Below are 14,034 nucleotides of genomic sequence, written 5' to 3' on the forward strand. Positions count from 1 at the left end.
CTCCGCTGTACACATTACACAGGATACACTGAGACTGTGCTTATTGATTACATAGGCTTCATTGAGACTCTGCTGTAAACATCACATGGAATATACTGAGACTGTGCTGTATATATTAGCTAGGCTACTTCGAGACTCTGCTGTATACATTACATAAGATATATTGAGAGTGTGCTGAATATATTACATAGGCTACTTTGTGACTTTGCTGTGTACATCACATAGGAAACACTAAGACTATGCTGTATATATTTTACATAGAATACATTGAGACTCTGCTGTGTATACATCCCATAGGATACACTGAGACTCTGCCACATATATCAGATAAGATACACTGAAAATGTTCTGTATACATCCCACCTTTAGTTTACACTTATACTCTAATGTATACATACCAAGAAGACACTAATGCGGGCTTTACACAAGACGAGCTATCATGCGATGCATCGTCGGGGTCACGGTTTTCGTGACGCACATCCGGCATCGTTCACGACGTCGTCTCGTGTGACATCTCCAAGCGACGCAGTATCGCTCACAAATCATGAGTCGTGTACTCGTCGCTCAGTTTTAAAAAATTGTTTAATTAAAATGGCACCGGTTGTTCATCGTACCCGGGGTACCACACATTGCTCCGTGTGACACCCCGGGAACGATGAATACAGCTTACCTGCGTCCCGCGGCTCCCGGCGGCTATGCGGAAGGAAGTGGGCAGGATGTTTACGTCCCGCTGATCTCCGCCCCTCCGCTTCTTTTGGCCGGTGGCTGTTTGACGTCACTGTGACGCCGAACGTTCCTTCCCCTTCAGGAAGTGAATGTTCGCCGCCCACAGCGAGATCGCTCAGCAGGTAAGTACGTGTGATGGGGGTTTAACGACTTTGTGTGACACGGGCAGCGATTTGCCCGTGACGCACAAACCACGGGATGGGTACGATCGATCGTGAAATCGCACGATCGGTTGACTCTTGTAAAGCAGGCTGTATACATCATGCATGATACACTAAGATACTACTGTACACATCATTTTGGAAACAGTGTGACTGCTATACATCACATAGCAGACACTGGGACTAGTGTATTTTATTACATAGGATACACTGAGACTCTGCTGTATATATCACATAGGATACACTGAGACTCTGCTGTATACATTACAAACAGCTAACTGGTGAGGAAGCCGACAGCTGGATCTCTAACTATATAATTTTGATAGACTGTTATATGGAAAGGTGAACAGTGTTTTCAACATGTCACTGGAAAAGCTAGTTATCCCTGGAAGATTGTTGGGAAAGAATGAAGAGAATATCCAATAATAAGATGAATGATTAAAGACCAGACCATCTACACAATGTCTAGAGGAAACAAAACTAATAATACTAGTCTAATATTTGTATATCAGAAAGTAAGGCTATGAGTAGATGAGCATCATAGTTGAATGATCAAGTAAAATTTGTATTTTTGAAGAGTCTGACCAATATATGGTGTACCTTTAAATGTCCTGTCTTCTCCTACTGTAGGAGCACATCGCCAAGCAATTTGGGGTCATGCAGTCTCAGATTGGATACGACATTCTAGCTGAGGACACGATTACTGCATTGCTACACAACAATCGAAAACTCCTAGAAAAACATATCACTAAAACTGAGGTTGAGACTTTTGTCAGCTTGGTTAGGAAAAACCGTGAGCCAAGGTAAGTGCACGTTTCTCAATAGCATGCTCACTCCTGTTTGGTAGATGATTTAATACAAATTACTCTTATGTAGTTGATAAGAGAAAGAAATGTAGCGTTTACAAATGAAGTCAAAGTCACATTATAAAAACATGATTCAAAAAATGTGTATCTCTGGGATCTCTCCATGAAGGTCAGCCTGTAATGTCAGCGAACACTTCCTCATCCACCTGAGTGATTTAAGTTAATATTATTTTATGCATTTGTATTGATCAAAGTCAGTGCAAACTGTATTCAGTTATGGGGAAAGTTCTCTGTTGTTTTAGAAGGGAGTGTGCCCAATAAATTAATCTGTCACACATTGCAATAGGGGAGAGCCCGAGAGATGGTTTACTGTGCCAGTATTGCTAAATTTCCCACATTATATTTGATCAAACATGGTTTATTGAAACGTGATAAGATCTACAAATAACTGTACGTTGATAAGCCTCTATTTCTTCTAGATTTCTAGACTACCTTTCAGATTTGTGTGTATCAAATCATATTGCAATCCCAGTAACTCAAGAGCTCATCTGTAAGTGTGTTTTAGATGCCAAAAACAGTGATATCCTCATAAAAACAGAGTAAGTACCTTCATCTCTGAATGGCTGCTTTCTTACGGTGATTGATATCTGGTTTTATGATGGTTTCCAAAATTCTGTCTGTATTCTATGTGTACCGGGATTAGGTTATTTCCTTTTTCCCTCTAAGGCGTTAAGCATGCAACATGCAGCATATTGGTTTATGTGCTACTCACATTTGTATGACTTCTAGGTGTAGTTAGGGGTGCTTCACACATAGCGAGATCGCTACCGAAATCGCTGCTACGGCACGGTTTTGGTGACGCAACAGTGACCTCATTAGCGATCTCGCTGTGTGTGACACTGAGCAGCGATCTGGCCCCTGCTGCGAGATCGCTGCTCGTTACACACAGCCCTGGTTCGTTTTCTTCAAAGGCGCTCTCCCGCTGTGACACACAGATCGCTGTGTGTGACAGCGAGAGAGCGACGAAATTAAGCGAGCAGGGAGCAGGAGCCGGCATCTGGCAGCTGCGGTAAGCTGTAACCAGGGTAAACATCGGGTAACCAAGGTGGTTACCCGATATTTACCTTAGTTACCAGCCTCCACAGCTCACACGCTGCCTGTGCTGCCGGCTCCGGCTCTCTGCACATGTAGCTGCAGTACACATCGGGTTAATTAACCCGATGTGTACTGTAGCTAGGAGAGCAAGGAGCCAGCGCTAAGCAGTGTGCACGGCTCCCTGCTCTCTGCACATGTAGCTGCAGTACACATCGGTTAATTAACCCGATGTGTACTGTAGCTAGGAGAGCAAGGAGCCAGCGCTCAGCAGTGTGCGCGGCTCCCTGCTCTCTGCACATGTAGCTGCAGTACACATCGGGTTAATTAACCCGATGTGTACTGTAGCTAGGAGAGCAAGGAGCCAGCGCTAAGCAGTGTGCGCGGCTCCCTGCTCTCTGCACATGTAGCGATGTTATGATTGCTGCTGCGTCGCTGTGTTTGACAGCTAAGCAGCGATCATAACAGCGACTTACCAGGTCGCTGTTACGTCACAGAAAATGGTGACGTAACAGCGACGTCGTTGTCGCTGTCGCTGTCGCTATGTGTGAAGCACCCCTTAGATCTCTTAAGTTGATCACCTCCCATATACATTTTAACTAAATCAATAGATTTATGTTTCAATCATCAGTTCAAAACAGCAGTCAAGTACAGCACAATTAGGTAGATGGCAGTGGCAATGTTGGACCCACTAAAGGAACTGATTCTGAGAGCCAGCCGTCTATCTCTACTGAACTGTTTGTGGCAATTTTTAATTGCATGATAATCTTTATTGTTACATTGGCACACACAGGATATATGATTGATATGGTCTAATAAGCGAAGAAAGTAATTGCTACAATTTGGCCTGCAAACTGTTCTCCTAGAATACTAGAATGGCTGTAGCTTATTGAAGTAGTGCTCCCTCCTAAGACAAGGGTATATGTACCGCCCCCATGCAAGCAGCCGGGCTGCTTCCGCCGCTCGGATACGGATCCGCGGTGGCTCAAGGGGTCTCCGTACCCAGGGGTCACGCAGCCACACAATTAAAAGAAGGAGGGGAGATATGTACAGGGGAATTTTGGAAAGTTTGTGACGCCACCCACGGTGCGTGGTAATGTGAGGGACCACTGCTGCCGTTGGGGAGCCCGGTGATGGTGGTGTGGCAGCCTGCTGTTTAACCCCTCCGTGGGTAGGGGGTTCGTGTCCCGGAGCCCGTTGGTGTTGTTGTTGGTGGTTGGGTGCCGTTGGGAGGGGGGATAGGTGCAGGGGTTTACAAGGTACTCACTCAGTCCCAGAATAACCACACCGACAGCTTGTAAACCAAAGTTCTGAGCACCACTGTAATCCGCGGGGAGCACGCCTGGATCCATGCCCTTGGTGTTGTTGTTGGTCTGTGGCCCTATCCCTGGCACCTTAGTCTCAATTGGACCTGTTGGTATGAAACTCTTCGGGTCCCGCTCACCTGTATGGCTAACGGAGTGAGCTTGCTCTCAGGGTTCACGCGTAGGATTTCTTTGTACTGTAGTGGGAAAGTCCTATCCCATCGGTGCGCTAGTACCCCGATTTTGGAGCGGGTTGGGGATGACACTTGAAGTCTTCACCCCCGTCGGGTAAATTACTTGAACGCGTTTAGCTACTTTCCGGCCTGGGGTCCACGTACCCCGTTGTGCCCTGGCCCCTGCCCGGTAATAGCACAAGGCCGCCGACTGCCCTCCTCGGCAGTCCGTGCCCCTTGACACTGTCCCACGCGACTGGGTTCCAGCTCCTACCAGGCCCAGACCAACGTCTGCCACCTAGTATACAGGAGCTCTCCTCCGTGGCCTCTCCTCACAAGAGCCACTTCACCTCCTCTCTCCACTCAACTCTCCTCGACTCTCAGCTCCACTCAACTGACACTGTCCTCACTTTTTCCTCACCAACCCCCCATGTGGGTGGCCCTATTCCCTTCAGGCCCCCCAATGGTGTGTCTGGTAGGTTCAAGTGGGAAGTGTTCCTAGGATTTTGATTGGACAAGCTGTTAACAACACCAAAGGACTGGCATCCGTTAACCAAGGAGGGTGGATACTGTGCAGAAGGGCAGATTGCACAATACCCTGTGACGACCTGATAGGCCAGGGCGTCACATATACCAACATTCAGACCACCCAGATACATGTCCTACAGTCTGAAGTAGATGGCGCCATTCCACCTCATGAGCTATTTTACCCAGTTCTGTTATATGACACCTCAATGTAGATGCACTTCCCCGTAAACTCATGATCACTTTACGATGGAGTTTTATTGTGATTTGCAAATATCCCACACATTGACATGTGGTCATTGTATGCTTTCCTTTGATGCTTTAGACATTCAACTTAATTGGACAATTTGTTGTACGTTTGAGTCTGATTCTTTATTGCTGTCATGAGAGCATTATTTATTACGTAAGCTATACCTGCAATATGGACCATCATTTTTCAAAAGTTTTTTTTACTTATTATGGAGTGAACATAGATGGACAGAATATTCAGAGAATACTCACTCATAACCATTATCATTTTCCAAGTAGTTGGAACTGTTACTTAATCCATGTAACATAATCTGTGCAATTTATACAGTTGATGTACATGTATTTTTGTCTTCTGTCATTCCTTTAATAAGGCTTTAATATAAATATAAAATAAGGTAAAATAGTTGTGAATCATCTCATATGAAGTAGGCCCTTGTGGCAAGTGGCTAGCTCTTAAGTCAGCTCCATATGTGGTGATCTTCAGGCCTTCCTTAGGTCAGAGCCTGAGTCTATCCAAGCCGTGGTAAAGCACAGGTGTGGGTATATGTGCACTCCCAGAGAGTAGACATATTACATGTGTAACACTTACGATTATAATATTTCGTCTCCTTCTTACCTACTTCTATGTTTAAAATTGTAACTGACTACATTTGTAGATAAAAAATATAATTTGAATGTTTTTCAACAAAAGTGGATCTAATATATTTGATGCATTGTTTGTTTTTTTTGGAAGGCTGAGACCAGTCAAAGAGATGTCTCAATCTCCAGAATACATGAGTATTGAGTACTGTGAAGAGGAAGTTTGGCTAGTCTGGTTAGACAAAAACAATGATACCCTTGAGAAGAGTATCCGACAGTTATCGCAGGAGGCTAGGGCTGGCAATGTCCATGATGAGAATATATTGACATATTATCGGTAAGCTTGTACCATGGAAAATACTTCTTGAGTGTTTCGTTTGTGACTCCTTGTATGCAAATCTTCACTTTTCAATTTAACTATGCAGCTCACAAACATGATAAATAGAACAATTATGTTAATGTTTGAATTTTTTTGTAAATGTTTCAGTTACCAGTTGAAACTTTTTGCCCGAATGTGCTTAGACCGTCAGTATCTGGCTATTCATGAAATCTCCAAGCAGTTGAGTGTTGACTTGATCTTCCTATGTATGGCTGATGAGATGCTTCCTTTTGAGATCAGAGCTTCTTTCTGCCACCTGATGCTACATGTCCATGTAGACAGAGACCCCCAAGAACTGGTTACTCCAGTAAAGTATGCCCGTCTATGGACTGAAATCCCCACAAGCATCACCATTAAAGAGTAAGCAGTTCTAGGTTTGTTGTTAATATTTTAAATTTCATTCTAAAGGGTTGCCCTGGAAAATATTTTTACAAAGAGTTGCTGACATAGATAACGATAAAGACTCCAATTTTCACTCTCGACAGGTCCAGCTCTACTTCTATGTTCACAGGCTGTAGCTGTGGCATCACGACTACAGTGGACATGAGTACTAGATCCAATAATTAGGCTTAGCAACTATACCAGTGCAGACAATAATCAAGTGATTGGCTGTTCACTGTAGTCAGCACGTCAACTCTGTAGCCTACACTTGTTATGGTGAGACTTGCCTGCAACTCTATATTACACCCACTTACCTATCTGTGTTTCCGATATGTGTGACATCCATTTTCTTCATGGATATGACACGTGCCCATTATAACCTGTGGTGATCTTCATATGTCCTTGTTTCTGATATGTGTGGCATCCACTTTTTTCATGGATATTACACATAACCATTATAATCTATTGTGATCTTCACATTTCTGTGTTTTCACACGACTCTGTATCCATGTGATTCAAACAAAGACATGTCCATTTTTTTCTGGCAGCTCTAATGACAAAGGCCTGTACAAGCCTATGGGTCTATGAAAAACACTTACAGTTTACGAAAGGCATCCATGTGCTATTAGTGTGTTGTCTGTGTGTTGTACATGTTTAACATTGCAAAGTATAGTATTGCAAAAATATGAATGGCACACTGATGACACCGGTACCATGTTTTCATGTAGGCAAGTTATACGCACATGTGAAGAGGGCCTTAAAAGTGTTACTCCTGGACGACCCCTGCACGTTTAGTGATGATTTCTATTTCTTATATATTGTTCAGTTTATATTTCATGTCTCATAGTTGACAGATGTATAGTAATAAATAGCATTCCACCTTCTGTTTCTTTTATTTTGCTACGCACAGTTATGACTCCAACCTGAATGATTCACGAGATGACAAGAAAAATAAGTTCACCAATACAATGGAATTTGTGGAAGATTATCTGAACACTGTTGTCAGTGAAGCAATGCCATTTGCCAATGAGGAAAAGAACAAGCTAACATTTGAGGTCATTATATATAATCTGATACTAAGAAATAAAGCAAACTCCGTCATGTGGTAGGACTATATTTGGCATGTGATATTCATGGAAAACTTCCAGGAACCAGGAACTTTTAGAACATCCTTGGTAGGACTGATCCATTACATGTGCATTCTCTGCACCTATATTAAATTATTATTTTATACTGAGGTCCTTTTTCTAATTTTCACTGCTGATGTAGAGGATAATAATGTGGCATATAAATCAGTACTGTCTAGTGTTTAGACAGCTCATACCTACAGTCATATGAAAAAGTTTGGGCACCCCTATAAATGTTAACCTTTTTTCTTTATAACAATTTGGGTTTTTGCAACAGCTATTTCAGTTTCATATATCTAATAACTGATGGACTGAGTAATATTTCTGGATTAATTAATTAATTAATAGGGGTGCCCAAACTTTTTCATATGACTGTATACTGGACAGTATTATACACCTTTACTGCATCTATGATCTTTAGAACAGAATCCACATAATCTGGAATCCTCACACTTGCAGTGTCGGTGTATTTCATGCAGTAATGTGACTACTATTTCCACAGAGACCAGTGATTCCACATGTGATTGCCATCAACAATATTGTACGAGTTTTCCTTAAAGAATAACTTGACATAGAGCATCTTTGTTGGACAATATCCTTTAGGGCCGGGTAAAAATTGGCGGGACACGTATTTGATATACTTGTTTTTAACTCATTTTTTAGTGACAGTATAAGAGAGTATTGGAAGTTTCTTGTCTGGCAGTGCTGCTTTATGTCCATTTTTGGGAAACCTATGATAGTCTCATTGGCGGTAATCGCCTGTGGAACTACTGGTCTCATTCGGACTATAACAACAACATTTGAAGAAATACACTGACTGTAAGTGTGAGGAAGGATTCTGGATTCTGCAGTGTTATGATCTGGTCACCGTGGATGATCACAAAAATCCCATCACCAGAAAAACACAAGAGTAGTTGGAACCTGAGCTGACCGCAATCCCCTATCTGTCAGACCACACTAGAAGTAGCTGTGGAGCGTTCCTAAACACACCTGGACGCCTCGTCACAGCTGGAGAAACTTACTACACCTTACAGATAGAAATGAGGAAACCTGTCTTGCCTCAGAGTTGTCCCCAAAGGAATAGCAAGCCCCCAACATATAAAGCCAACGGTGATGTAAGAAAACACAATACACAGATAGGAAATATAAATTAGCAAAGGTGAGGCCTGCCTTCCTAGATAGAACAGGACAGGACAGATAACTGATTGCGGTCAGTAAAAACCTAGCAGAAAAATACTAATCTCCTGATAAGAAAAATTCTGAGACCACACGCACTCTTCCCCACTATATCAGGTACTCTTGTAACTAATGGGAGAAACAAAATACCAAAAAAAACACAAGAAATACAAAAGTGCAAATAATCAAATAGAACAGGGAGAATCTCCCTTTTCTTGCAGTGGGACCTGCAAAGGTCATCATGGTCATGGTAATCAAAACAGAAAGACAATTCCTCTCCTGCAAAGAAACAGACTTTAAGCAAAATAAAAAGAAAAACAAACACCCTTAGGTGTGCATCAGGCAATAAAGCAAAGAACTTGCAACTTATCTGGAATGGTACAGGCACAGGATAAATGGAAGGACAAACTCCAAGCCAATTCAGAGACTGAGGAACAACATCTGTCACTGGCCCCAGCCAGCAGACACTGCTCTTCTATATAACCCAGGCTGATCTGCAATTGGGCTTCCCAAACTCCCAATTAACTCCCACACCTGTTGAGTCAGTCAGCTTGACCCCCAGTGCTGACCACCAGAGGGAGCTCCAAACCATCACCCCCTCGGATGACATTCACAACACTGCAGATTCTGCTCCAAAGGTCATACATGCAGTAAAGTTGTATTTTGTCTGCACCAGAATTCTGCCACATTTCGTTTGCTAGTTCTCAGCCATTATGAGTATGTAATTTAGAATAACTTAGTAACTTTATCCTTGTAGGTGGTCAGCCTTGCACGTCATTTGATATATTTTGGATTCTATAGCTTCAGTGAACTTCTGAGATTGACACGGACTTTACTAGGAATCATAGACTGTGTTCAAAATGGACATCCTGTTGTGCCCCATCCTGTGTACAGTGAAGATTCAGCAGGTAGGCCACAAAAGAGCAGGAAGATGGTTATTTTTTTACATATTGGATTTATATTGATACATGAAAGTTTAATAGACTATTATATAATATAACAATATAACAATCCATACATGCCTGTGATCAAAACATTCTTAAATATAAAGCCTGCTTTACACGTTGCAATTTCGCATACGATATCGCATGCGATTTGCAACGCCCCCATCGTATGTGTGGCACGTTCAATTTGTTGAACGTGCCGCACAAACAATTAACCCCCGTCACACGTACTTACCCGTCCATACGACTTCGATGTGGGCGGCGAACGTGCACTTCCTGGAGTGGGAGGGACGTTCAGCGTCACATCGACATCATGCGGCAGCCGGCCAATAGAAGCGGAGGGGCGGAGATGAGTGGGACGTAAACATCCCGCCCACCTCTTTCCTTCCACATTGCCGGCTGGAGCCGCGGGACGCAGGTAAGATCTGTTTAATGTTCCCGGGGTGTCACACACTGCGATGTGTGCTGCCTCGGGAACAACCCGACGTGCAATTCGTCCGGATTCAATGACGTGTATGCGATGAACGTTTTAACGTTCAATCGCAATCGCACGTACCTGTCACACACTACAATGTACTTACGATGCCGGATATGCGTCACTTATGACATGACCCCGCCGACACATCATAAGATATATTGTAGCGTGTAAATCGGGCTTACACTGCATGAAATAGCTACTGTATCAAAGGCAAGTAATAAGATCCAGATTGATGTCTAGAAATACATAAACCAAGATATTAAGCTTCATTTAAAGCCTTACAAAGATTAAGTATGTATTTCAGTATTTGACATTAGGTATGCTTCTATATATGCTGTTCAATAACCATGCTTTACAATAAAAATACCTAGACACCATTTATATGTATAATGATAAACAGAAACCACTGCTTTGTCCTAGACTTATTGAATGTCAGACACTGGCCGCAACCTACGAGGTTATCCTTGAATCATCAAAGATGCTTTAAAATTTGATCGCAAGTTCCCTAAAAGACAGACACGAGAAATATAAAAGGGAAGGCAGACTGATTGCAGCCTAGAATCTACTTTCTAGGTTTTATCTAAACTGGTACTAAAGAACTAACTCTTTGTACTATATATGTATAAGTATCAGCACTCCATTCTTGGATAGCTTTGATGCTCTTTTACTTTGCCAGAAAAAAATGTGAGACGATCTATACAAGGAATGGGGCAAATGATGTCTACAATGGTGCTGACTCGAAAACCATCTGTGTTCAATTCTACTTCACTCATGAATTCTGTAGTGGGTCAGGAGGCTCCTAAGAGGAAGACTGTTGAAACTGAAAATATTACTGTGATGGAAACCAAACTCAAGATCCTGGAGATACTTCAGGTTTGTATGCCATTGGCTGTATGTTTTAGTAGTGGATTTCCTTGCATTCTATTTTAAATTTCAATTGACCCTTTTGCATTCTGATGACCTACAGGACAAAATTAGAGATGCAAAACAAGCTTTAAATGTTTGTAAAGTATTCAATACATTTACAATGATCATCCCAACTAATTCCACGAACATATGGACACTTGGGCTAAGGACGGTGTTTTGTATGCCAATCTTATTGATGAGCGTGCAGGAATTAAAATGTGCCTCGTTCATTAAGAGGCGCATATCACTTAATGCATTTAGCACATATTACCAATGACATGTACCTCCATGTGCCTCACCAGAAATGTTACTCTAGTCAGTGACTCCAGTCTGGAATTTTCAAAGGAGTTTGATTTGGTGCCCCAAAAAAGATTGATACAAAGAATGAGAGTAGTGGGACTAGGGAAAATATCTGTAACTGGGTTAACAACTGGGTCTGTCATAGGAAAGAAAAGATGGTTATTAATTGAACACGCTCAGATTGGGTCACAGTTAACAGTTGTGTACCACAGGGTTCAGTATTGGGCCCTCTCCATTCCAACAGATTTTATTAATGACATTGTAGAGGGTATGCAGTGTAGAATTTCAATATTTGCAGATGATACTAAACTAAACAAGGTAATCAACAGAGAGGAGGATAATTTAATATCACAGAGGGATTTATGTAAGCTGGAGGTTTGGGCTGAGAAATAGCAATTAAATTTATCATTTTATTCTAGCACTATTGTTATGGTCACTATCCCCCTTTTTTTGGATGTTTCATGCTGGCTCATGATTTGGTATTTTTTGATTGTTAATTTGTCAGAGTTGGCTGAATTTTTCCTCAATTTTGTGTTGTGTAAAGGTTTTTGCAACATTTAAAGGTGTTTATGCCACTGTTCTGGCACAAACAACTTGATGAGTTAGGCCCATGATGTCCTAAGCAGGAAAAACTGCTACCATACACCTTTGATATTGGTTAATTTCATGTAAGAGCAAAATCATCAGGCATGGAAATTCACTATGCCAATCCTACTATTTGTCAACATCATCTGTTGAAGTCAGGAGGCCCCCCTTCACATATGTCAAATTGGTGATGCCAAAAAGGCCTGAAAGAGGTTGGAAAAATTTGCTGTTTTAGAATTAGGGAGGTTCCAATACACATATGTTCAACCAGTGATGCCAAAATAAGGGGTTTGGATGTCTTTGCATTTTTTGTTTATGCTTTTAAAGACATTAAGCTGAGTTCAGCATGATTAATTGCACTTTCGTTCTCTGTGGTTTAATGATTTGTTTGGTTCTTTGCAGTTCATCCTGAATGTACGACTGGATTACAGAATATCTTATTTACTCTCTGTCTTCAAGAAGGAGTTTGTTGAAGTTTTCCCAATGCAAGATAGTGCTGCAGATGGGACAGCTCCCGCCTTTGATAATACAAGTAAACCACATAAAAATAAAATAAATGGTCATAATGGTCCAAAATAGTTAAAATTAATAGATGCTTCTTTTTTTGCTTGTAGTAACTCTAAAAATGCATTCACGATACCATATAGATTCTCTCCCATTTAGTAAATATCTCCTGAATTTATAGTTTTAACTGCGATAATAATAATTTTTATTTGTATAGCGCCAATATGTTCCACAGTACTTTACAATTCAGAGGTACTTGTACAAACAAGATAAGATATTGCAGAGTAACACATAGTTCAATGCTCACCAAGAGGGGTGTGGGCCCTGCTCGCAAGTTTACAATCTATGATTGCCATCACAAATTTGGTGAAAATTGCCTGCATGACTTCACGCTTACTTATGTTAAGTATATGCGCCAGGAAAAACTCCTGAAATGTACTTTAAATATTAAGGAAGTGACGGTTGCCTAAAAGTGGCATCCATCACCTATAGGCTAAAATGGCTTTATGAAATTCTCTGTAGGTTTTTAAACAAATGCCATAATAGTTTATAGCTAACAGATTACATTATTAAGTATTCATTACACACATGTTGTAACAATGTCCATTTAGCATATGTGTCATAAAAGCTAGTAGAAATGTTATTGACGAATACTTCTAATGGATTCCAGTGACAAATGTTCATAAAAAACTTAGGGCCTAAGCTGGGAAAAGACAGATATGAAAAGTTCCATGTAGCTGGGACAGTTATCACTGCCTTTCACACCACACACAATATTTTTATTATTAGTATTATTTTATATATTAGTTTCTTTTTTGAGGGGTAAATTATGGTATGTACAGAATACAAAACCAAAGAGAAAAAAACACAAATTGAGCATAGACCTTATACTAAGCAAATTGTAGTAGTATATATAACATAGGGTTCTTGGTTAACACTAATCAAAAAGTGTAAAAGCCATCTCACCTCAACAGCGTGTACCGAGTCGATATGGTCCTACTCTACTATTAAAACCTTTCCTTGCATCAGTGACATGAATGTGAAGAACGGGAGAGAAGGATGGGACCCAACTAAAGCCATCTGTCTATGGGAAGCTCCCATTATCAGAGAAGGATGGGACCCAATTAAAGCCACCTGTCTATGGGAAGCTCCCATTATCAGAGAAGGATGGGACCCAACTAAAGCCACCTGTCTATAGGAAGCGCCCATTAGCAGAGAAGGATGGGACCCAACTAGAGCCTCCTGTCTATGGGAAGCTCCCATTATCAGAGAAGTATGGTACCTAAATAAAGTGACCTGTCTATGGGATGCTTCCATTAGCAGAGAAGGATGGGACCCAACTAAAACCACCTGTTTATGGAAAGCTCCTCTTAGTGCTTCTATCTACCTATTTACTTACTAATGTGTATGCTCATTTTGTGTTTTCTCTTGGTTTTTGTCTGTGGTATGGCCACATGTGAAGGTGCTCTTACTATTATAGGTTGTGATCATCGTAAATATGTTGACATTACTTTTACAGATGCTAATTTAAATCTAGAGCGCATTGGAGAACAAGCAGAAGCTATGTTTTGTGTAGGGTAAGAGTCACAGAAATTACACAAGTTGGTAATCCAGAAGTGTTATCTGCTGTGTTGGTGCC

At 41.4% G+C, this 14,034-nt stretch overlaps 1 protein-coding gene across 2 annotated transcripts in view; it reads left to right on the forward strand.

Moving 5' to 3' along the window:
* The window catches only part of ITPR3 (inositol 1,4,5-trisphosphate receptor type 3), a 483,832-nt gene that overhangs the window by 204,805 nt on the left and 264,993 nt on the right, over positions 1–14,034 (forward strand). The window contains exons 16-24 of one of the 2 annotated variants that reach the window (XM_075335858.1): positions 1,518–1,690; positions 2,173–2,292; positions 5,770–5,952; positions 6,103–6,354; positions 7,286–7,430; positions 9,436–9,586; positions 10,777–10,973; positions 12,294–12,423; positions 13,915–13,972. In XM_075335858.1, the coding sequence (XP_075191973.1) occupies positions 1,518–1,690; positions 2,173–2,292; positions 5,770–5,952; positions 6,103–6,354; positions 7,286–7,430; positions 9,436–9,586; positions 10,777–10,973; positions 12,294–12,423; positions 13,915–13,972 (1,409 nt within the window). The remainder of the gene's footprint in view (positions 1–1,517; positions 1,691–2,172; positions 2,293–5,769; positions 5,953–6,102; positions 6,355–7,285; positions 7,431–9,435; positions 9,587–10,776; positions 10,974–12,293; positions 12,424–13,914; positions 13,973–14,034) is intronic. The other variant, XM_075335859.1, reaches the window with a different exon arrangement.

The sequence above is a fragment of the Anomaloglossus baeobatrachus genome, chromosome 2 (genome assembly GCF_048569485.1).
Source record: "Anomaloglossus baeobatrachus isolate aAnoBae1 chromosome 2, aAnoBae1.hap1, whole genome shotgun sequence".
Taxonomy (NCBI): domain Eukaryota; kingdom Metazoa; phylum Chordata; class Amphibia; order Anura; family Aromobatidae; genus Anomaloglossus; species Anomaloglossus baeobatrachus.